This window comes from Bos indicus, chromosome 2 (genome assembly GCF_029378745.1).
Source record: "Bos indicus isolate NIAB-ARS_2022 breed Sahiwal x Tharparkar chromosome 2, NIAB-ARS_B.indTharparkar_mat_pri_1.0, whole genome shotgun sequence".
Classification (NCBI taxonomy): Eukaryota; Metazoa; Chordata; class Mammalia; order Artiodactyla; family Bovidae; genus Bos; species Bos indicus.
In genome coordinates this window covers 16,912,325-16,937,682 of record NC_091761.1, presented here as the reverse complement: position 1 = coordinate 16,937,682, position 25,358 = coordinate 16,912,325, and the positions used below count along the sequence as shown (strand labels likewise).

The following is a 25,358-nucleotide window of genomic DNA, read 5'->3' as shown; positions in this document are numbered from 1 at the left end:
AGAGAATATAAAACAGGTAAGAGAGAAAAACAAAAATAATAAAGGAACCAGGGCTGCATACTGTGGCATAATATAATGCCAGCCTCAAGAGACAGGAAATCTCAGCAGGGGAGGGGCTGCAGTCAGCGAAGGCTGTCAACCCAGCATACTCCAGCCAAAACAACAATGTCATTCTACCTGTAAAGCTGAGAGCAAGTGCCACAAAAAATGACAGGGACAGGAATCAAAGATAAAGCCATCACACAAAGGGCATGTCACATCTGCCTCTCACATAAAAGAACTATATGGATCACACACACCATATCTTTCACATTAGATTTGTAAAGATTTACAGCCCTGTTCCTTTTCCTAGGCTTCCATGAATGATGTAACATGTGCACAAGTGACCCTTTCAGATGGTCACACTAGGGAACTGGCAAGAGTTTCCCTGTGGGGGGGATCCTAGAGACCTCCTGAGGAACGCAAGAACTGAAGCATCCATTATCCCATATTTATGACAGTGCCCCAGAATTCAAAAAATGTTAAGGTGGTTGGTCCTGGATATCTCAGAACAAATGACTCACTCTCATCTGTCCCATTCAATTATCTTGGCACTACCAAGAGTTGTCATGTCGTGTGCCTGGCAGGACATTTTCAAAGTCAGTGGTTCTTTTGCAAGATGGTGAAAGACAAAGAGAACAGCTCAAAGATTTTCCTCTTAGACAGTATCTTCTCCATTGACCACACCTGCACTCAGCTGAAACTAAATACATTCTTTTATTTGACTGTGGAAAGTCATCTTCTTGGATGAGTTAATGCCTTGCTGACTACCAAAACAGTAATGAGAACATGTTTATTTCCCAGATTTGGTGTTAATCGGTTACTCTGATGATTGCACTTTAAAGCCATATTCTTGTAAAACATCTAGAATGGCTATTTCCAGAATTTGGAAACTAGGCGGTCTAACAGCTTTAGAATCCTATAGTCATTTTAGAGACAGAGATACAAGATTTAACTTAAATCACTCAGATGTCTAAGCAGATATGCTGCTTACTTGTCCTGTTATATTTACATACTTTCACATGGGCCTCTGCAGATATAAGGTATTAGAAGGGAGTTTGCTCAGGGACCAACTTAGAAAGCCTTAAACTGAAATATAAGTATTTCATATCCTGCTTATCTATTTATATTTGTCTAAATAAGCCCTCAAAATGATGGTGAGGGCTAAATACCTCTATTTTACTTCACATATAAAATCCAGGAAGCTGTCCCATGGCACCTTGGGCATGCTTCTCCCTTTATCGATTGGCTTCTCCATGAACCCAAAGGGCCTGCACCGGGTTCAGAAGCGTGGAGCTAAAAAAGAACTTTCGGTAGACGGGAAGATTACACTTCATGACTGTCCTTCTCCGACTTTAATGCGCAAATGCAGCGAACCAGAGGTTTAAGACGGAGATTCAGGTTCAGCAGATCTGAGTAACACTGCTGGTCCACAGCCCAACCTGAAGCTGCTGGGAGCCCTGTCCTTGCTGACTGTCCTATGCTGCTCCTCCTCTACAGGGCGGGACCACTCTGGGTTTTTCTCAGGGCTTCAGCTTCCTCCCCTATGAAGCTAGACAAGGAGAGGGAGAGGGTGGGATGATTTGGGACAATGGCATTGAAACATGTATAATATCATATATGAAACTAGTCGCCAGTCCAGGTTCAATGCACCATACTGGATGCTTGGGGCTGGTGCACTGGGATAACCCAGAGGGATGGTATGGGGAGGGAGGAGGGAGGAGGGTTCAGGATGGGGAATACGTGTATACCTGTGGCGGATTCATTTTGATATATGGCAAACCCAATACAATATTGTAAAGTTAAAAAATAAAAAAAACAAAAAGAAATAGATAAACAACAGAATTTACTGTATAACACAAGGAACAGTGTTCAATATCTTATAATAACCTATAATGGAAAATAACCTGGAGATATATATATATATATGTAACTGAAAAAAAGAAAGAAATAGAGGCTATTAGCAAATTCAAGAGTTGAAGAGAAGGTGAATGAATACATTCAGGTTGAAAGCATTCTGAAAAAAAAGTTTAAGGAGCTCCTTGATGAACTATCTTTAAAAATCACTGAAGGACATGAAGATAACTCTTCCCCTAAAACTAACAAACTGGATGCCATTGACGTCGCCAGTTTCCTGTCCCACAGAGCATTCGCTTTTTGTATTCTGCATCAAACTGCTACTCTAGATCCCTGCTCCTTGTCCAGGCTGTTACAACTGTTAACCAGCCTTCTATACAACCTCACTTCTGAGTGATGCTCAACTTACATCCTGCGGGGAGGCATAACACCCTTGATAACTCTTCTCCCAAAGCCCCAGGTCCGTTAACATAATCTTGTGACAGTAAGTTGTTAAATTGTAGGGAGGAAGAGAATTTTCCATGTCTGTATAATTTATAATTCATAGAATTTTCTCTCCTAAAAGGTGCCATTGCTACTGCTTGTTTTATACATGACAAAAGTGAGGGCCAATGAAAATAAATCCCTTGGTCAGTATCACAAAAATAATTAAGAGTGGAATCAGGACTGGAAATGATGTGTTTAATTCCCAGTTCAATCTGATGACTTCAACTCCATCTTGGAGGAAATTTTCCAACACATTTTTTTTTTTCCCAAGCTCCTTAAAAGTTATCTGCAGCCATTCTTGGTTTTGCAGCAGCATTCGATGGTGGTGCCACTGAACCAATACAATGCTGAGGTGAAGGAAAGAGAGACAGCCTGGGAGTGATGGAGAGGCATTCCTCATAGATGAGGTGGAAGGGACCGGAATAAAGAAACCAGCTGTGTTAGTGGCGGCTCCTCCGTCCCCTCGGAGAAGACTCAGGAAAGCCCAACTCAAATACTCACTGGACCTATCTCTGAGGTGTCCTCAGAGATGCTGTTATCTATTTTAATCTATTTTAAACAGAATATCTTTTTCAAAGTATATTGCAGCAGGGCTTCCCTGGTGGCTCAGTGGTAAAGAATCTGGCTAACAATGCAGGAGACACAGGTTTGATCCCTGATCTGGGAAGAGCCCACACACTACGGAGCAACTAAGCCCATGTGCCTGAGCTGACCAACTACTGAGCCTGTAGGACCCAGGAGTCACAACTACTGAACCCATGTGCCACAGCTACTGAAGCCCTCGCACCCTAGAGCTCATGCTTTGCAACAAGAGAAGTTGCTCTACTGAGAAGCCCACATAAAGCAACTAGACGGTAGCCCTTGCTTGCTATAACTAGAGAAAAGTCCAACAGCAATGAAGACCCAGCACAGCCAAAAACACTAGAAGAATAAAATAAAAAAGTATACTGTAAACAAATATGCCACCTTATAGCCAGAGCATGATTAGGAACATGGAGAGCACACGGTTCTCGAAAAACACCCAGAAGTGGTACAGCATGCCGAGAGAGAGATGCAGTCTGGATCGAGGAGGAGATACTGGACTTGAGGTGGCGCTAGTGGTACAGAACCCACCTCCAGTTCAGGAGATGTAAGAGATAGTCGGAAAGATCCCCTGGAGGAGGACATGGCAACCCGCTCCAGTATTCTTGCCTGGAGAATCCCAGGGACAGAGGAGCCTGGGGAGCTACAGTCCGTGGAGTCACAAAGAATCGGACACGACTGAGCGGCAGCATGCACGCACCTTGCACTTGAGAGAAGCCAGCCTGAATACAGACTGATTAGCCGTGAAAAAGTGGTCATGGGTACCAAGCAGAGAATGAATTATGGGGCTGTGTGGAGAGAAATGGGCTCAGGGCAGATTTATTACACTCCATTTCCACTCTGCTAGCAGGCTGCACAGAGCCTCTGAGGTACAGATTTACTCAGGATTGAAATTTTACATCCTGGGACACTATCTCAAATAATCTAATTTGGTGAGATGAGAAAATCATATCTCATAAAACTATCATCCCTTTTCAAAAGCCCATATAAAAGTTTACAGGCTGTTGAGGTATCTAGCCATGGCACAAGCTTCTATTATAGGCGACATGAAGACAACGAACTTAAAATTATTTTAATAAGAAATGCTACTGCTCGCTGTGCGTGGTTTGTTTTTTACGACCTGAACTTCATAAATTTTCATAAGGTGTCTTTATTGTCAGACTTGGGGAGCTGCCGTGTCACTGTTGCTCAGTCAAAGCTTTTTAAAATAAAAGAATCTCAACCTGAGTGTGATATTATACCTGATATGATGATAGCTGACCCCACACCTACTTCCAGCAACATTCTTGTCTTCTATGCAAATGTCAAAATAAATATATCCCCCTTCACTGTGAAATGGGTTATCTGTTTGGCCATTATACATGTAGGAGCAGGCTGCCCCAGTAGGAAGGGACCTTGACTGTCCTCTACTAATTCTAGATGGAAGAGAAATGATGCTCAGGACTACACACACACACAAAGAAAACCTATGCCCAGTAACTTCTTTAGGACTTGTGTGTGGGTATCTTTCAGGGGTTGGACAGAAGAGGAAGAAAGAGAGGTGGCTACTTCCGAATAAGAACTACTATCATCTTCTAAGAGCTCCTTATGTTTGTGGTATAGAATCAGCACTTCATATGCATTATTTCACTGAGTCCTGCAATCCTAGGAAATGTAGAATAGCATGCCTATTTTACAGGACATGAATCTTCAGCTTGGAGATGATTATCATTTGCCCAAAGTCATACAGCAGGGACTCAATTTAGATGTGTCAGATCACAAACACAGCTTTATTCCAATGTCACCTCTCAATATTGTTTCTCATCAATATCATTCAGTATTCTTGATTATTCAGGAGAATACTATGAAGAGGAAAAGAACTTCAGAAAACCTTGGAAGGGAAAAGACATTTTACAGTGTATTGGAGCGGAATAGGGGCTTCCCAGGTGGCACTAGTGGTCAAGAACCCGCCTGCAATGCAGGAGACAGGGGTTTGATTCCTGGGTCGGGAAGATCCCCTGGAGGACAGCATGGCAGCCCACTCCAGCATTCTTGCCTGGAGAATCCCATGGACAGCGGAGCCTGGCGGGCTACAGGCCACTGGGTCTCAGAGAGTCAGACCACAACTGAAGCAACTTTGCATGCACGCATGGACCAGAATGAGCCCCTGAAAACTGCCTGGGCAAACTCTTCATTTTACTGAGAATAGCAAGGTGGTCACAGGACTAGTGCTGGGTCACACAGCTGGTTAACATCAGGAGCAGGATTTTCTCCTCATCATACCTACCACCAGTGCTGCTGAAGGCAACACACATAGCCGAGTTGATAAAGGAGTTACACAAAAAGTGACTTTCCCCGTCTCTAATACTGGGCACTTTTTTCTACCTCATCCTCTTTAGCACCTTCTGCTCTTCCCCTGGAATAGAATGAATATGATAGGTACTTAGGATGTGATTAGAACTGGAAAGGCAAGGCCAGGAGAATAAAGAGTATTCCAGTATTTTTCCTCTTAGGTCCTTAACTTGAGGATAAAATTCCTCCTAGATATTTCTCTTGGGAACAGGATGAAATAAGAGGAGTAATCAAATACTCAGTCAACAGATACTGCTGCTGCTGCTGCTGCTAAGTCGCTTCAGTCGTGTCCGACTCTGTGCGACCCCACAGACAGCAGCTCACCAGGCTCCTCTGTCCCTGGGATTCTCCAGGCAAGAACACTGGAGTGGGTTGCCATTTCCTTCTCCAATGCAGGAAAGTGAAAAGTCAAAGTGAAGTCGCTCAGTCGTGTCTGACTCTTAGTGACCCCATGGACTGCAGCCTTACCAGGCTCCTCTGTCACGGGATTTTCCAGGCAGGTGTACTGGAGTGGGTCGCCATTGCCTTGTCCACAACAGATACTAGAATTCACTATTTCTAGATAATCAGTCATTAATTGGATGACTAAGGATCTGCTTTCAAAGAGCTTATGTCTAGTGAGGAAAAAATCAATACAATCAGTACAAACTAACTGTTAAAATCTAATGTTGCAAGCACCATGAGAGACACAAAAAATACGATATGAGAACATGAAAAGATCATCAAGGAGTTTAGCTCAGATATGATGAGTACTCAGGAAAGCCTATGGGAAGTCACTGAGGATGAGCACAGGGCTTGACCTTCATGTGAGGGGCAGAAAAACAACGGCAGAATTCTGGCTAAGAGGGGACACACAGGGATCTTGGGCCTTTTGGCTCTTAAATGATATAGTGTTCTGGCACATAGTGAAAGTGAAAGTCTCTCAGTCGAGTCAGACTCTTTGTGACCCCATGGACTACACAGCCCATGGAATTCTCCAAGCCAGACTACTGAAGCACGTAGCTGTTCCCTTCTCTAGAGGATCTTCCCAACCCAGGGGTCGAATGAAGGTCTCCAGCATTGCAGGTGGATTCTTTACCAGCTGAGCCACCAGGGAAGCCCTGGCACATAGCAGATGCTCAATACAAGTAATGTGCTTAATAATCTGGGGCAAAAAGACATCGTAACTATCCTTTCACATCTCTTCTACCTTTTTTCTTATATGTCCCCCTCCACTGCCTCTAGTTAAATGGTTTATCAATAGTGCCAAGAAGGGCACTGATGGCAGTGATCAACCCATTCCAGTTTCTGTGCAGTGCCAGATCTCCTTTACCGCTGTTTCTTTCTTTTTTAAAATGCTACTTGCAGCTACCCTTAGGTATGTTTTTTATTTACTTATTTGGCTGTGCTGGGTCTTAGCCGCAGCACATGAAATCTTCAATGTTCATAATGGCAAGTGGGGTCCTTAGCTGCAGCACGTGGGATCTTTTTACTTGTAACATATGCACTCTTAGTTGAGACATGTGAGACCTAGTTCCTTGACTAGGAATCGAACCCATGCCCCCGGCACCGGGAGCACAGAGTCTTAGCCACTGGACCACCAAAGACGTTCCCATTTTTTTGTTGTTGTTGTTTCTGGTGGCTGGTCTTCTCACCCACTGCACACTGACAGCTGGAGCGAGCATGACACTTCAAGGCCATTACGGGACAGTTGGAATCCTTAGAAAGTTCTTCCCGTGTTGATTTCAAACCTGCCTCCTTACCATCCTGCCCACTGAATCTGGTCGTGGCTGCTGGAACTTTGGAAAAATGAATCTACTCTGTGCACGTCATCCCTTCAAGTGTTTGCAGACAGCCGCCACCTCTGTTAAAAGCCGCCTATTCTGGCGCCAGCCGGCACTAAAGGAGGTTGGGAAACAGCGGTCATGGGGGTGGGGCGGGGGGCTCACAGAGATTCTGCTCCGTGCCTTTCTTCATGCTGGGCTGCTGAGAGTGGCTTCACCAGTGCTGAAATCGTGCTCCTAGTGTCATCATAAGAACCTGACAGAAAGAACTGGGCTAGTCTGAGAGGCCTCCGGTGCGGCACCACCTTCCCAACTAAGCACGCGCCCCAGAGACAGTAAAAACTCCATCCTGCGGAGGGAGGGCCTCTCCAACAACCACCCCGATTAGCCAGAAGGAACAGTTCAGAGGTTGCCTTTTAATTTTTTTCCCCTAGTGTTAGAAACTGCCACAAGACAAAATAATTACCTCTGGAGAAGACCTATAACACTGCCATCTCCCATATGCATAATTCCCGTTCTCATCTAATTTGATTGGTGATATCATTTTCCAAGTAGGTATATCTTTTCGCCACTCACTCACCTTCAACAAACCTTGCTGCCTTAAGTTACCAGTGAGCTTTTCTTATCGTTGAGGAAGGAAGTGGTCATCTAGGAGGGCTGCGTCAGGCTGGATGCAGGGCTCCACCATAACACGATCTTGCAATAAGATGTTAAACCTAACCCTCAATCACTCCCTGGGGTTCTATAGATTTTGTTTTTCTAAAAAAAAAAAAAAAAAAAAAAAACAGGTTATTTGGGACTTCCCTGGTGGTCCAGCGATTAAGAATATGCCTGCCAATGCAGAGGAGGTGGTTTGATCCAGGTAGATCCCACAGGCTGAGGAGCAACGAAGCCTGTTAGCTGCAGCTACAGAGCCCATGTGCCACAACCACTGAAGCCCCAGAGCCCAGAGCTCACGTCCCACAGTACGAGAACTTGTTGTGGAACTACAATGAGGAGCCCAAACTGCACAAGGAGTAGCCCCTGCTCGCTGCAAATAGAGAAAGTCTGAAATAACGAAGACCCAGCACAGCCAAAAATTACATAAATAAAATTAAAATTCAAAATCCATTTAGCAAGACAGAACACTATTGGTGGCTTTTAAAATAATCAGCAATAGAGTTGTTCATCATCTTTAATGTCACTTTCACTATTTTATACAGTTTCTTTATTATTTTATACAGCAACATTAAAACATTCTATAATTTGCATTTTTAAATGGGTCTGTTGAAGTACACACACTGAAGACTCAAAACTACTACCCAAACACAGTAAACATTTTTCTGGCTTTAATTCTTGATAATTCAGAAACATTTCAAGAAATCAGATATTTCTAAAGACCAGATTGCCTATTCCCCTGCCAGCCAAGGGTACATTATACTGTTCCTTTGCCAATGCAGTATAAGAAGACAGTAGATCCGAGAGCCTGTGAACTTCTCAACAAATTAAAACCTTGCTTAGGCAAGGAGGCAAGAAAGACTTCAAGGGTATGAAGGGCTTACAGGGGTCCTTCTGCCAGGACAGTGGTAGTTTGAACATGTGCCATCACGTCCGCATACTTGGCACAGTCATCTGGCCTCTACCTGGCAGTTGTGGAAGAGGGTGGTGGACAAGAAGAGACCAGAGAGAAGGAGCCTGTGTTTCCCACCAGAAAACCACAAGGACAGGGGAAGCGGCATTCCCAGGAGGCAAAGAAGGGAGAGGCCTGGAGCTGTGCAAGGGGAGAGACACTGCTGACATTCAGCAGTCGTGGTGGTCTCTGTATCGACCACACGGTCACCACACTCCAGGTGGTTACCACAGCCCCTGGGGTTGTCTGGAGCACCATAGAGACCTGGCTAGAGAACTCCGCCAAAGCACGACTGTCATCTGGGGAACAGGGGAGAAATTCTGGCTCCAACACCTTACCTCCCATCATTTCTTTTTGGACTTTGGAGGGTTACGTTTGGACCCTGGAATCTGAGTATTACAAGTGAGCTCACAGGGATACTGAGGTGGTGGCCAGTGGTCCATATCACCATGGAGAATCACAGTGGATGAAAACCTGTGGGTAAAGGCCAGTGGGTAGCCAATGAGAGAACACAGCCTGGTTCTCTAGAATTCACACATGACCGACTCCACACGGATGGCTCACAGCAGTGGTTAATGCAGCGTGGAGGGACAGAGCTGAGCATATTTCACTGGACTTCACTTAGAGCCACAGTAATTCTGATATGCATCCCAGGTTGAAACTAGTGCTCCTCTAGAAAATTAGTACTGATTTCCAAGTGTGGTCTGTGAATCAACTGTGATTCTTATAAAATATTTGGATAAAAAGTTTAGATTCCAGAGTTTGGGATTAATATATACACACTATTGTATATAAAACAGGTAAACAATAAGGATCTACTGTATAGCATAGGGAACTATATTCAATATCTTATATAAGCATCTGAAAAAAATATATATGTGTGTGTGTATATATATATATAAACTGAATTGCTTTGATATATACTTGAAATTAATATAACATTATAAATTAACTGCACTTCAATTTAAAAAAAATATTTGTATTCCTGGATCCTACCCTCAGACTTCTGAGTCAGAAACTTCAAGGATGAATTCCAGGAATCTGCATTTTTTGCAAGCTCTCCAGGCTTTCTCTCATGCTAAAAGTCCAAGAGTCACTGCAATAGAGAGGTCTTAGGACCAGCCTGGTGGCTACATGTTGGGGACACAAGAAGAAGGCTACACAAAAGAGAAACAAGACTAAGATTTTACCTTCCACACTCTGAGTCTTGACACTTATTTCTGTGGAAGTGAGACTGAGCATGAAGAATCATACATGTAGTAATTAGATATATACAGACTTAAACTCTTCGGTAAGTTCACCAATTATGTTTTTTTCTTGCTAATTATTTTGTTGTCTAAATTCCAATACAGAAAATCCAATTCAGGTCTTAAAATAAATGTCTGTGAACCCAGGAGGATCCAGGTGACTATTCAACTACAACTCGGGTGCCTGAGAAGAGACTGTCCTTGAATGAGTCCGCCCTGGTTACACAGACACTGGTTATATAACCTGGCTCCTGTACCTGGATCTCGCTCTGATTTGGGTCACTTCCAAACATTCCAGGTTTACACATGCATACAGGGTTCACAAAGCACATTCATGCAGAAGCAACGTTTTAAGTCACTTGGTCTTTCCAAAAATCTAAAACCCAAGTTATATATTTTGTTGTTAAAAAATCTGCCTGCATTTCACACGGTTACATGTTTTCAAGAGTTCCTGTAGTGCTTACAATTCCACCTCTGTTCTCCCTTCCATTTCATTGTTCTCCTAAAGTCAACAAGGAAAAATAGACAAGTGAACAAAGGCATATTTAATTTTAAAAATAAGAAGTCAGTTTCAAACCAAAGGCTCAAAAATCAGAGTTGCAGAAATTCTCTTGGCAAAGAAATGAGTGTATCTATGAAGTAGTTGATATTAGTTATTAAACTGTATAATTTATAATAATGGCTAGCTTTGTGAGTGCTGTAGAACTTCATGTAGTTCTGTAGCAAAGAACTTTGCTAAGTGTGTTATGTGTATTATCTCATTTTTACCTGACAACAATCCCTTTAAAGTTTCCTTTATTGTCTCCTAGACTTGGGAAACTAAAGCACAGATACGTTGATTAACTTGGTCAAAAATCACACAGCTAATGACTGGAGAAGCTGGAATTTGTGTTCATAAAGTCTGACTACAGAAGCTGAACTTAACCACTAGGCTATACTACTTCCCACCTTCAACAGTGTAACAAGTGTGGCAAGTTTTGTTTAATCATCAGCATCTCCAAATATTATTAAAGACCATGCATAACAACCAACTGATTAAGGTAAAATCATCTCATATATAAATAATCAAAATATACTGCTGCTTATATACAGGTATGTTTAGGTATACACAACCAATAGCATTTTATGCTATTCCTATTCTCAGTATCATAATTTTCATGACATACAAGGTAATACCTCTCCCTAAGACTGCAAGGGAGCTTTCCCACCTCTAAAGTATCAAATAACATTCTATTCTGCCCTCCAAGAGGAGGAACAGGTAAGGATTATCCTACCTGACGCTTATTTAACTTATATTCTACCTGATGCTTATTTAACTTATATGCAGAGTACATCATGAGAAATGCTGGGCTGGATGAAGCACAGGCTGGAATCAAGATTGCTGGGAGAAATATCAATAACCTCAGATATGCAGATGATACCACCTTTATGGCAGAAAGTGAAGAACAAAAGAGCCTCTTGATGAAAGTGAAAGAGGAGAGTGAACAAGTTGGCTTAAAGCTCAACGTTCAGAAAACTAAGATCATGGCATCTGGTCCCTTCACTTCATGCCAAATAGATAGGGAAACAATGGAAACAGTGAGAGACTTTCTTTTTTTGGGCTCCAAAATTACTGCAGCTGGTGACTGCAGCCCTGAAATTAAAAGACGCTTGCTCCTTGGAAGAAAAGCTATGACCAACCTAGACAGCATATTAAAAAGCAGAGACATTACTTTGCCAACAAAGGTCTGTCTAGTCAAAGCTATGGTTTTTCCAGTAGTCGTGCATGGATGTGAGAGTTGGACTAGAAAGAAACCTGAGTGCCAAATAATTGATGCTTTTGAACTGTGGTGTTGGAGAAGACTCTTGAGAGTCCCTTGGACTGCAAGGAGATCCAACCAGTCCATCCTAAAGGAAATCCTGAATATTCATTGGAAGGACTGATGCTAAAGCTGAAACTCCAATACTTTGGCCACCTGATGTGAAGAACTGACTCATTAGAAAAGACCCTGATTCTGGGAAAGATTGAAGGCAGGAGGAGAAGGGGATGACAAAGGATGAGATGGTTGGATGGCATCACTGACTCGATGGACATGAGTTTAAGTAGGCACCAGGAGTTGGTGATGGACAGAGAAGCCTGGTGTGCTGCAGTCCATGGGGTCGCTCAGGGTTGGACACGACTAAGCAACTGAACTGAACTGAAAGTATCAAATGGAAGGACATCATAGAGTCCACACAATTTCTGGGTGAAATTTAAATTCTAGTGTTAATATCAGCAGAAGTCTTCTACCTTTATTTGTAACCTTTATCTTTCCTAGGCTCAGATTTGAAATTTCCTAGATTCTATACAGGTCTCACTTCTCTAATTTATCAAGGATAAATATTGCAAAAAAAAAAATTCCTTTTAACCCAAGACACACAATAATTTTCTCTGACTAAATAGTAGTCATTTCCACATCCCTAACTAATATTTCACAGAAATAGCAATGTATTGAGCCTGAGATGAATTAGAATCTGAACTCTAATGATTAGTGAACAGTTTAAGTTGACTGAGTCCAGGTCCATAGATTCTGAATACCATATGTAATAGACCAAATACTTTAACTAACACACATCAAAAATCACAACTCTATGTAGAATTTTACACAATTTTAACATGAGTATATTGAAACAAACATTTAAAAGAATTAGCTAATCATTTCTCACAACGGTCCTTTCCCTAGAGGGACTCAAAAGTTCTTTTAAAAATTTCATAGTATCTTCTAACTTGTGTTATTTTCTAAAGTACAATGACAATATGGAGAATAAACATTAGTGAAGATTTCATTGAAAAATACTCTTACTGATCAAAAAGCAAAAAATGCAGAGATAAAACATTCTATTCCAAGAGAAAAAGATGAAAAATAGTACCCATCTGCATCTCTTTCAAACCCAAAGTCCATTAGCCTAACCACTCCTGATATTCATGATTGAGTCCCTATGCCAGGCCCACTGGAACTAGTGAATACCCCCATTTATTTTCAGATGTGTCCAGGAAAAAAGGGGGATATAGGTTCTCAATTAATATTGGTTATGTCCAATTTTGATTGGCTGATGATGTTAACAGTATATTCTGGCTATTTCAGAATCTCAGCCAAAAAGAGAAGAAAAAGTTGACTAGCTTTAGCTTGCATAAGACAGGCTCTCTCTGTGTGTGCTTTTATTTTTAAATTTCATTTTGCATTATAAACTTAGACATGTAAATGTTTAACACATTCATATTTATTTCTAAAATAAAATGCTCTCTAAGACTCATGATATTCAATCCTTTCTATTTGTTGATGATAGAACTGTCTTTATTAAAGGGCTAAGTCATTTTTCAGGAAGTATGTATGAAAGCCTGGTCATCTTTTTGTATCAGTTTTGTATGTATTTTAATTCATCTCTACTATTTATGAGATCATACAGTTGATGTGGCATACCAAATGCATCAAATATAAAAAAGTGGTTGGTTTTATTAATATGTACGCCTTCTGCTATATTTTTTCCACTTCTGAAAAATATGCTCATAAATTTCCTTTCAAAGTGACTATACTGTGCTGAATATCTTAAAGTTGAGCAGAGGGTAAGAGTATTAACTGTTAAGGCAAGATGACTGACCCTTAGTGATTCAACAGATATAAAATGTAATAGAATAATTGTCATGATAAGCTACCACAATGCACACAGTACTGCACCTCTGGCTCTCACATATTCCTCACAACAACCAAGTCAACCCACTTCACAGATCAAGAAATCAAGGACCTGAGTTTAAGTAACATTCCCAAGCTCTCAAAGCTGTGAGGAACAAAGCCAGGGTTTGACTCAGCACGAGGCTATGTTCTTGCGCGCCACTCCTCACTTGCCCTCAGATCCTGTAGTTCTCCACCCAGGCTGCAGATTAGAATCACTTGGGGAGACTTAAAAAAAATACTGATAAATTAAATCATTCCCTTGAGGTAGGCTAAGAATGCCAGTATTTTTTTTTTTCAAGGACTCCTCAGTTTAGCGTGAAGCCACAGTTGAAAACAACTGGATTAGCAAAGGCCAAAGAATAGTTATTTTCTTAATATGAGTCTTTCTCTGAGTAGTGAGAGAACAACACAAGTTCACATTGTTTATCTGGAACAGAAACACTGGCTGGGAGCAGGCACCAGCACCAGCATCACCAGAATATCCTTATTTCCTCCCTCAACCTGCACTTCTGCCCCACGTGAGGATCCCACATGGCATCGGGTGCTGAAGCAGACCTAGGAAGCCGTGTAACCCACACAGTCCATCCACAGGGAGGAGTCCAGAAAGAAACAGCTTTGCCAACGTCTCGTGTGAGCAGTAAAGGCAGACCGAGAGCTGGAATCTGCCCCCCTGTGTCAGTGCTCCTTTCATAGAAAAAAAAAAAAATGGAAGCAGTTGGAAAACAGTTGGGGCAGGGAGTCAGCCAAGGCATCCAAAGAGAATTTCAAGAACCAGGGAGAGCAAAGGAACAACAACAATAAAAAGCATAGCGGAATGAGAAAGGAGAACAGGCATAATCTGAAAACAATGGGATGAGAAGAAATATATAACAAAGCAAAGGAACTGGCCAGAAAAAATAAAATAGGGAGAACTAGCCACCGTGACATTTTATCAACACAATAAGGGGGAAATACAAGGGAATAGTGGCACCTTCCATTCAGCTATGAGAAGCATGGCGAGACCTAAAGTATTTTCAAAATCATCTAATATCAAAGCAAACAGTAGCTGTAGCAAAATCACTTGGCAGGGAGGGAGGGCCAGAAACCCCCAAACTCAGGAAGCATGAACTACTACCTTGCTACTCAAAGTGTGGTTTGAGGATCAGCTCTTTCAATATCATCTCAGAAATGTGTCGATACGCAGCCTCTCAGCCCTGCCAGATCTGCTGAACCAAAAGCTGCATTTTAATTAGATCCCCTCATGATTTAGACGCATATTCAAGTTTGCAAAGCACTGGCTCTAGTGTAAAAAACAAACAAGTGTTACAGGCAGAAGGTGGACTAAAGAACTAAGTAGCCAAGTAGACATCAATCTGACTAAATTATTTGTTGCAGCCCCATGAGAAGCCAGGCCCTGAGCTGGGTTTTTCTGGAAATGAAGGATTGAGGCCAGGTATGGTTAGCCTGATGCCCTTAGGGCAGAAAACAAAAAGGCTTGCACCTAAGGAAGACTAGGACTTGTGCTCCAAGGGGAGACCAAGCAAAGTGTAACCAGGTTTGGAAGAGCAGAAGCTGAAGTTTAGAGGGAGATCAGGAACCGTGTAAGCAATTGCACGGACTCTCTGACAGATGGAAATGGTAATGGGGAAGCGGAAAGGTTTGTTCCAGGCAGAAAAACAGCACAAACAAAGATGCAGAACTCACAAGACTGCTGTGTACTGAGGGAACACTGCCTTCATCTAGACAGGGATTCTCCAATTACTTCACAGAGACTCACGAGTCTGTGATGATGCCTCAGAGACTAAGGGAAGGGAGGCAGTGGGATTACCGGGGTCCCTTATCAACCACGTAAGATATTCTTACAGTGGACCCCACCAGTGAAAAATAAAATCTGAAGCATATCACTGAGCAATAGACAAGGTATACTGTATTGCTTCTAAAATTATTACCTATAGCTCTGCCTGGCATGTAGTCAGTACTCAAATATCTACTGAATAAATTAAATAATGAATGAATCTATGAGATCAAAGTAAAAAATGTGGAGCTACTCTGGGGCTAGACTGCAAATGACCTGAAATGTCAGACAAGAGAGAGGTTTATATATCACTTGGTAGAGCACCGAGAAGAAGTTTATTAGCCAGTGACTGAGCTTGGCTCTGCTTTAAGGAGCTTATTCTGCAAAACGAGTGTAAAATGGATTGAAAATGAGAGAGGCTGGAGACGGGAAACTAGTCAGGAAGACATCCTGGTAGTCTCTAGAAGGAGATAAGTGGAGTCTGAACAAAGACAGTCACAATGGCAATAAAAAGGTAGAGAAGTTGGCATTGCGAGGCATCGTGGAGACAGCATTTGTCTGTGAATTATGTGTGGGAAGAAAATAAATTGGAAAGGTTCTAGGTGACTGAGAAGTATAGAAATTGACAGAGTCACCCTTGTTCATGTAAGGAGAACCATGTTGATTAGAGCTACACCTGTTAGATGTGAAGCACCTGAGAATAATATAAAGGCCCCTCCTGGGTGGTTCAAATTTCAATATGAAATTTAGGAGAGAAAGTGGAAATAACCTAGCACTAATAAGAGGACACCACTGAATAAAAAGTCACATGCAAAAGAGTAAAAAGAGGTCATCTATATGGAAAAGAAGATCAAGAAAAATCTGCAGAAGAAAAAAACAGAAAAAGGAGGATAAAAAGTCTGTATGAGACGCTTAGGAGCAGAGACGGAGTCTGGAAGGTGGTAAGATATAGTGAAATGGTGGGGTGGTGGTGGGGTCCCAATAAAAACTCAGAAGCAAATAAAAATCAGTGGGACAAACTCTCCTCGCTCTTTAGCTCTTCGAAGACATGGGATTTTATAGGCACAGCAGAAAGCCAATTTTGCTCTTTATTTCTGTGAACAAAGATTTTCACAAATAAAGCAGTCACTCCAGTGAGAAGTAAACTCATTGCTCGTTTTTTTTAAACATAAATTGTTCCTATTTAAAACTGAGCAATGATATCTTCAAACTCAGCTGGAAGAAAAAAAAAATCTAAAGCTGGGGAGGTAGTCCATGGATTTTATATTCTTCCATGGTGGGAGGTCCACAAAGCGTTATCTATGTAGACATTTCACCTTTTGGAATTGTGTTTGTTTTGGAGGATTTTTTTTTTGGTTTTCTTGTCTCTGAGCCAGGTCACCAGAATGAGAAAAAAAAAGTGCTGAGAACACCTGATATACTTTAATGAATCCTCACATAATAGTTGCACTTTATAAAGTTACCCTCCAACTGCTGACAGGTCTCACTAATTGGCCATGTTTGGGTGACAAGTACTAACGACAGTTCCTTCTCTGGTTTGACTGTAGAGGAGACACCTCCCTTGATTGCCTCAATTCAAGAGGAACACATAAAATTCACTGTTTTTTTTTTTTTTTTTGCTATGTGAATCTATATATTGGTAAAATACTGCAAAATATCAACATTATTTAAATATAGATGCTACTTAATGGTTATTAAATTTCTTTAAAGAGATCATCACTTACATAATGTAAAACAATACAATGCAAATGGAATACATAAGGAATTATACTGCAAAACATTTATATCATGAGGATGACTCCAGAGAGAACAGTAATTTTTCCTTTATTAGGAGAATTCACCTTCTCAAACGTGTTTTTACTACAAATGTACCCAAGGGAGGTCAAGCAGATCTATAAGAACAGCTTTTTGACTTGTGGTTTTCATTCCAAGCTTCCTCAAATCACTTCTGGAAACGAGTAGGAGTGTAAATTATAAATCTACAAATACGTGATTTATAAGAATATAAAATTTGAACTACAGCCAACACTTTAGTCAAATATTTTTTATACCTTAAGAACCTAAGGTAACAACGTAACTTTCAATGCCTATTTGCATGCTAAGGGCATTTATCTGTTACAGGGAAGAGAAGAGGTCGCACATACACTCACTGCACATATGGCATCAAAATAAGATGAAAGGACTCTGAAAACCCGAGAAATTGGGCCCTGAAATACTCAAGGGAGTTCTTTCCAGCCAAATCCTTTATCTAACACATAGTTTACTTTGTGAAAAACCCTTCTTTTTAATTTGACAAATGCATTTTTTTTTTTTTTTTTTTTACAGCTTCTTGCACTATTCTGTAGCTGCCAGTTTCTAAGCTTTAAGCTGGGCCCTGCAACACAAATGTTTTATTTCTTCTGTTTGAGCATCTTTTGCCACATCTTAACTAAGTTTGCATTCACCTTGGTGAGATGCTCTTGAGCAAAGCCAAACCAAAGAGAACTGCAAACCACATTTCTGCATGAAAATGAAGAAAATGAAGACGCGTTCCCTAATCCAGGAACTTTTGAGGGCATTCCAAAACTGTTTATTTTGCACTTGTGGGCGTAGGGGCTTGAAGGCAATTTATTTTCCTTGAAGGACCACAGCATCCCCGCCCCCCTCCCCCCCCCCCCCGCCACCCACCAGGTTCATCATAAAAACTGTGTGTCCTCCAGAGCTTGTGGAAGAAGTCAGGGAATCAGCGTCCTGCCAGCTCTCCTTCTCCCCACGGGCCCCCGCAAACAACCGTGGCAAAGCAGATGGTCCTCCCCCTCCCCTTCTCCTTGTCCCTTCCGCAGTCCCATCCCGTGCTGACACCTTCACCTACAGCTTGGTAACCGAACCTCCCCACCCCCACCCTTCCTAGGGCTCCCAGCAAGTACAAACTTTGGAGACCTTCTGCTTCGCCGCCCCCATTTCACCTTCATTCATCTGGAGAACTCTTTCTGGATCCCAAGCTTCAATTACTATCTTCCTCCCACACCTCTGTCCCCAAACTACCCATTTCCCTGTACTAAAGGGAGAGGCGTCCAGCCCAGGTGGCGGAGGCACTGCGGCTAACCACAGAGGGGTGCTCTCCTCTACCCTGCTCCATCCTCCTTCCGTCTGGGTGCACTGGAGCCCAAGAGCCCACACTGGGGACGCCTCCACTCCTCTGGCTTCCACGACCCAGTCCTAACTCCAGAAGCTCACTGGAGCCTCAGCCTACAGCCCGGGCAGGCGGCGGCTGGGCATCCTCCTCTACAAGTGGGACCGCGGGACAAAGTGCAAACTCCATCGGGAGGGGGGCTCCCGGCGGCCCTTCCCTCGGGCGGCTGGCCCAGGTGCCGGCTCGCCCAGTGGAGGCGGGCGGGGGCCCGTGGGAAGGCGGCGCGCGTTCGGGGGGCGCCCGGCCCGGCTGGGCTGGGCGCCCGGAGCTTACCTTCGCGCGCGGGCCGCTGGTGCGTGGGGGCAGTGGCTCTTCCAGCCCAGAAGCTGTTGCTCGCTCTCGGGCGGCGGCGGCGGTCCCGCCGGGGCTGCGCTGGGGCTTCGCGCAGACGCTCTCCCGCGGTCTGCGGCAGCCCAGGCGGCGGCGGCGACAGCTCGGCCGGGTGCGGCCCCGGAACTGTCCAACTCGGGCGGGCGCGGGGCTGAGGCTCCCGCCGCGGCCCCCGCGCTGAGCGCCTGCGCGCCCTGCCTCGCCCAGGTGAGGGGCGTGTGCCCGGAGCCCGCGGGACGCGCCGGGCCGGGGCTGGGCTCGGGCCTGGCTCGGCAGACGCCCGGCGTCCGGCCTGGCCGCGGACCCCCGGGGTCGGACCCGCCAACGCCTCTCCCGCGCACCGGAGCTGGCGACGGTTCACCAGGCGGGGACTTGCGAGGCACACACCCTGGGGCGAATAAGGCGGGACCATTCGGGGGTTCGTTGACACTGCAGAGTCTCCCGCAGCATCGCCGCCTTTAAATCCCGCCTTTCCAGGCGTGCGCGCACCGCGAGGGAGAGGAGTCCTGGTCCCGATGAGGGGGGTCCTCGCGGTCTTCGACCTCGGGGCCCTGGTCCCTGAAAAAAATTTCTTGACAACTGCAGAGGTCCCAAAACCGGGGCATCCAGCGGCGCGGGGGGAGTGGGGGGGCGGGATCTTTCAAATACTACCAGAGTGAAACTCTTCTTGGAGATCAGCAGAACAACTATTTGTTTTTCCTCTTTGACCTGCTCTCGGCTGTAAGACACACCAAGCAGCCTCCGCGTTTTTGGCGGAGCCGAGAAGGCCCGCAGCGCTAAAGGCATCGCAGGCTCGCCGCGGATCTAAAGGGCTCTTTTCTTAAAAGGGGGGCTCTTGCTCCTCTGTATTTCTCTTCCGTGCTAGAGTTATCAAAACTATACCGTATCATCGGTTCCCCTGATGTAGGGCATCTTGCGAAAATAATGCGAACATAGCAAGTGCTGGGTTTTGAAAGGGAGAGCGCTCGGACAGAAAACGTTTAAGGGGATAGGAAAAATAATTTTAGAAGAGCGGTTTTCTGAGATTAATCCTTTGGCTGGAGAAGTTCAAGAGGAATAAATGACAAGAGAGTTGTGTTTTACAACAGATTTTTTTTTCTTTTTTGGACCAGATGATTTTAAAATATTATTCTTTAATTCTCTTCTCAGATGATTGACACTAACTCCATTAATAATTAAGCCAGCAGCTGTTAATGCCTTGGCGTAACAGCACAGGGTAAATATGTGAATGTCCAGTCAAACCAGTGCTATTCTCCAGGGTGGGTTTGGGATTTGACAAGCACACATGCGCATCATCTTCGAGCTTTAAAGGAGCGGTTTATTCCTGCCTCGGAATTAAGGGTTATTGCAGGCACCTGAGGTACCAGTGCGAGAAGGAGCATGATCTGACAGAAGTTTTTCTATTTTTAGAATTCTAAATATCTTCACGTCCAGGTAGGCATTCTCACTTCCTCATTACTAAGAGCAGGCACTTATTTGGTATGTTTATTCTGAAAATTTTACCCTGTTTGAAATTGCAACAGGAAGCCAGCACCAAAATTAAACCATTGTAACCCAGAAGTCGGTGAGCTATGCTAATGCCTTAAACTGATTCTTACAAAATCATGGTTGTAAGGTCTCTCCTTGTTGTGAAGGATATATAGAAAACGAGTCTTTCATGAGTCCCTGAAGGTCGGTAAGGTGGGGTTCTGGCAAACTGGGACTGGCAGGAAATTCCAGAGGCAAAAGCCTTCCATGAGGAAAACACCCAGTTTCCAACGCCCTGCACTTGAGAGCCGGGAACAGTGTGGTTTCTACTGAGCCTAGATAAGTATTGGTTTCTCCAGGGACCTCAAGCATAGGGCAAGGGGGAGGGGGCCTTTGAAACCTTAAGCCAACACCTGAGATTGCACTTGGAGGCAAATGAGTAACCTCTGCAGAGTGGAACACCTGTGAGAAGTGTTCCCTGCGGTTTGTGCAATTTAGCAGCATGTGCCTTTTTTATGTCCTGCAAACTGCAAGGATATCCTTCTCTTCTCCCTGTCTATTTTTAATCACCTAGAGCAAAGACTTATGGTGGAGAACAGTTTGAGGACTGCATTTCCTAACAACAGCTGAAAGAAGCATAAAATACGTGCAGATAACTCTCCATTTTTCACCTGTGACATAACTAAAAGCTGTGCCTTAATGTCCTTAGCCAGAGCAGGATTTAGGCCTCTGGCCTAAATAATTGCAATGCCTCCTTTCGAAATGTACTTCAACTGGAAACAACAGTAAACTAAAAAAACACAAGATTTAAATACATAAAAACAGCAGCTCTCTCGAGATTTTCTGACTGCTTGTTTGTGCCTACTGCATATCTTGGCATTGCCTATGCCTTTCCAGTAAGATCTGATGTAGGGCGTCCTGCTATCCTCAAACTCTCTCACCATCATTTTCCTAGAACCGTTATTGCTCATTCCTGGCAGCAGTGAAGTAAACCAACTCAGAGAGTGTTAGCCCTAGGATAGCTGCAACACAGAGGGATTGTGCAGCAAGAAGTGGTCCCTAAACCTTGAGAAGAAACATAGCAGAAAGGGATTAATTTGAACCTGTTTCTACTGTTTGTGTCAATGAGGTGTGTGATGCATTGCTTCCTATACATTGATGAACTTATGCAGACAAACTCCTTTTAACTGTTTATAAATCTATACTTTCCAGTGGATACAGAACTTGGTATTAGCAAGAAAAGTATCAACACATTTGAAGACTTCATCAATCACATAGTTTTACTTTCTAAGAAATGAATAGAGCCTCTACATAAGAAATGGATAAATAAGATGTTATAAAACAAGGACCTATAGACATTTTATTTAGATTGCTTTGCAGCCATCAGCAATTTTCTGGTCTCAGAACTGGGGACCATATTTTGAAAACCACATGATGGACACACAAGAAAACTGAAGGAAGAGTGTGTGTGTCTGCTAGTCGCTCAGTCATGTCCGACTCTTTGCGACCCCATGGACTATAGCCCCCGAGGCTCCTCTGTCCATGGAATTCTCCAGGCAAGAATACTGGAGTGGGTTGCCATTCCCTTTTCCAAGAGATCTTCCCAACCCAGGGATTGAACCCGGGTCTCCCATATCATGGGCAGATTTTTTACCGTCTGAGCCACCAGGGAAGCCCAGAAGTTTCAAATTCCAAATTCAGCTCTCACTTTCAAACCTAGAAACCTTAGTTTCTTCATCCATAAGACAGGGCTTCCCAGGTGGTGCTAGTGGTAAAAAAGCTACCTGCCAATGCAGGAGATGCGGGTCCAATCCCTAGGTCAGGAAGACACCCTGGAGTAGGAGATGGCAATCTGCTCCAATATTCTTTTTTTCTTCTTTAATAATGTTAGCTATTTATTTTGGCTGTGCTGGGTCTTCCCTGCTGCTCAGACCTTTCTCTGGTGCAGGGAGTAGGGGCTGCTCTTTCTTGCAGCGCCTTTCCTGTTGCAGAGCATAGGCTCCAGCTGTGTGGGCTTCAGGAGCTGGAGCACATGGGCTCGGTAGTTGTGGCTTTCAGGCTTTAAAGCATAGGCTCAGTAGATGTGGCACCTGGGCTTAGTTGTTCTGTGGCATGTAGGACCTTCCTGGATCAGGATCGAACCCGTAGGTCCTGCATCAACAGGCAGATTCTTTACCACTGACCACCAGGGAAGCCTCTGCTCCAGGATTCTTGCCTGGAAAATTCCATGAATAGAGGAGCCTGGTGAGCTACCATCCATGGGGCTGCAAAGAGTCAGACATGATTGAGCACACAGGACAGGGCTAGTTATAACAGCCTTGTCTCAATGGGTTGCTGCAAAGATGTAAGATACATGAAACACTCTGAAAACTACACGGGTACCATTGGTTGAGAACTGTCTTTCTCATAGTTTGCTTTTGCTCTACTGCTTTTGAGGTGTTCTGCAAACTTTCCTTCAAAGTGCCTTATAACTCCTGTTGAGCTCTTCACTAATCTCCACTATGAATCTTTCCTGATAACTCTACTTGAAGGTGGCTCCAGGGTCATATAATGGAGATAGCGCAAGTTCTAGTGCTAAATGAGTATGACTTAAGCTCTGGCTTAGTACTGACCCACTAGCTGCCTGATGTTCTTCATTCCTTCTAACCTTCCATTTCCTCATCTGTAACGTGGGAAAATAAATATATCTTCATCATAGGAGTTATCCTGAGGATCAAAGCAAACAGGAAGGTATTTTTCAAACTATAAAAACACCTGACAAATGTTCATTGTGATTTATTTTAACCGCTATTTGGGAAGTAAATAGACTTATCTCCATATTAGGCAATAAGATCTAAAATGTCTTAGAAATACCAGAAAAATTGTATATTTTTTTTTGTGTGTATATATATATATATATATATATATATATATATATATGGGATTTTCAGAGCAACTTACAACTAGATTGAAGATTATGCAATGTTTTAAAAAAATAGGCTGCTAAATTATATTTATATACAGATACATGAGTATTGCAAAAACCATAAAATCTTTCAGCTTCCACATATTATCAGAAATTAATGGAATGAATGTGACATTTGTTCTTAAAAGCTCCAACTCAAGTTCAACAAAAAATTCTGTTTTTGTTCAAAACCACTGATGTTACTTATCTTAAGATGTCTGCCTACTCAAGATAGATAACAGTGAGTTGAAACACAAAATGTTGAGTTTTTTTATCAGATAATTTTCATTCTCATTTTCTCAAACGTTTGATGAAACATATGAGATGGGACAGATAGCTCTTTAAGGCTAATGAATTGGTTTCATGCAGAAATTCCAAATTTGACCCAGACATTTATATCTTAAAAAATGAGTATAAAAAAGTGGAGGAAGTTGTTTTAAATGAAAATCTTAAGGCTATTTCTGAATTGTCAATTTGTGTTTTACATTTATCCCATTTCTAAACCTAACTGTATTATCTTTTAAATCTAATTGAAGTATCTGCCTTTAGAGGAAGGGATATAAAACTCATTGCTAAATCTCAGACATCCTTGAGGAGATATGCTAGCCTTTTTTTCTCCCTTTTCTAGGGAATTGTTTTATGTTCTATTTCTAGTGTTCTATTCTGTGAGAAAGAATTGTCTTTTTAGCCTACAATTATTTTTTAATTAAAGATTGAGTTCCCTTTCATCTTTCTTTTCTACCTGAATATTCTTAGCAGTGAATAGCCATGTATTGAAATTCCTTTCTCACTAATATGCATCCTCCCTTTTCACATTGAGCACATTATGATTTATCTTGATATTTTAAAATTAATCATTTTTCCTACGTGTGACCAAGATCTGTCTGTTTTTACCTTTTCCTTATAAAAGCTTATTTTCTTGAAATCTAGTGGGATTGGTGCTTTGCTGTGGCACTGTGCCCCCTTCTCTGAGGAAATACCATTTTTATGTCCAGAAGTGATCAATACTGTAAAAGTGTTCCTCCTGCACCCTAACCCCAGATTTGAGGAAGTAACTGTGACTCTTCTTATGCATCTGTCCCTCTGAAACTTAATCCAGCACTGCCCTGGGACCCGAGATAAAGGTTGCATGACTTCACGTTACTCCCAAATCCTTCCCTGATGACGTTGCAAGATTATTACCTCAGTTAGCACATATTCCCCTTTGACTCTTTGCTCTGAAATGGATATAAAATAATTCATCTTCTTTGGACTGCATTTGCAATTATAATTTCCCTCCACTTTTTGTAAATTTGAAGATGTGATACTCCTTTCAAAAACGTTGATCTATTTCTTAGTTTTAGCTTTTCATCCGTGCCCTTGTGCGTTTAACTCATAACCACCTGATAACTGGGGAAGCTCCCTGATGATTACAACTTTTTGATTTAAAGTTGAATGGTTTCACAAGTTTCTCACTTTAACCTATGTCATAATTTTAGATAAATTATGAGTGTTGAACTTACTGTGTAGAATAATTTTCAAAAGCCTTCAGTGTCTAAATAAGCCAACACAGAGCTTACTGAGGAATACTGTGTCCCATGTACTATAAATGCATTGTCTCATTTATTGTAGTAAGAATTCCATAAGGGGGAAATATTGATGTCATTTTACAGATGGGAAAAGCAATAAACCATACATTTGCAATATACACAAGGTCACACATTGGCAGAGCTAAAGTTCTAGTTCAAGTTCTTCTTATCTTTAAAAAGCTCTTTATATGCTGCTTCTTGAAGTTAATCAAAAGTATTGATTAGACTGTAAGCTCCACTGGGAGTAGAAATCATATCCTCCTTGCTCTATAGTCCTGTATAAGACCTAACATATAGTTCCTTACAAAGAGAAGCTCAAAATCTGTGTGCAGAGTAAACGGTTTCTCATTTCTGCTTTTCACTGACTACAACTGCCATCTCTCCATCTTCTGAAGCAATTTTCAGCTTAGGAAACTTAAGGCAGAAAAATTTTCAGGAAAGGAATTGAGAGAGCTGAGGAGAAATACCCTATTTCTTCCCAAATTCCAAACACATTG

The 25,358-nt window shown here is 42.6% G+C and overlaps 2 protein-coding genes and 1 non-coding gene across 5 annotated transcripts in view; all 3 read right to left on the bottom strand.

The window, feature by feature from the left end:
- Window positions 1-7,763, bottom strand: part of ZNF385B (zinc finger protein 385B) — a 475,657-nt gene extending 467,894 nt beyond the window's left edge. The window contains exon 1 of one of the 3 annotated variants that reach the window (XM_070802844.1): window positions 7,639-7,763. The gene's annotated coding sequence lies outside the window, so the exon portion shown is untranslated. The remainder of the gene's footprint in view (window positions 1-7,638) is intronic. The other 2 variants (XM_019969931.2, XM_019969940.2) reach the window with 2 other exon arrangements.
- On the bottom strand, window positions 7,709-19,668 carry LOC139186529 (basic proline-rich protein-like). Its single transcript, XM_070801297.1, has 3 exons — window positions 19,352-19,668; window positions 18,826-19,320; window positions 7,709-7,817 (listed from the first exon to the last, which is right to left on the bottom strand). The coding sequence occupies exons 1-3, from the start codon at window positions 19,666-19,668 to the stop codon at window positions 7,775-7,777; spliced, it is 855 nt and encodes a 284-aa protein (XP_070657398.1). The 3' UTR covers window positions 7,709-7,774.
- On the bottom strand, window positions 11,060-11,195 carry LOC139179102 (U8 small nucleolar RNA). The gene has a single exon (XR_011563510.1). It is a non-coding gene; the product is annotated as a U8 small nucleolar RNA (small nucleolar RNA).
- Window positions 19,669-25,358: the final 5,690 nt, after the last annotated feature.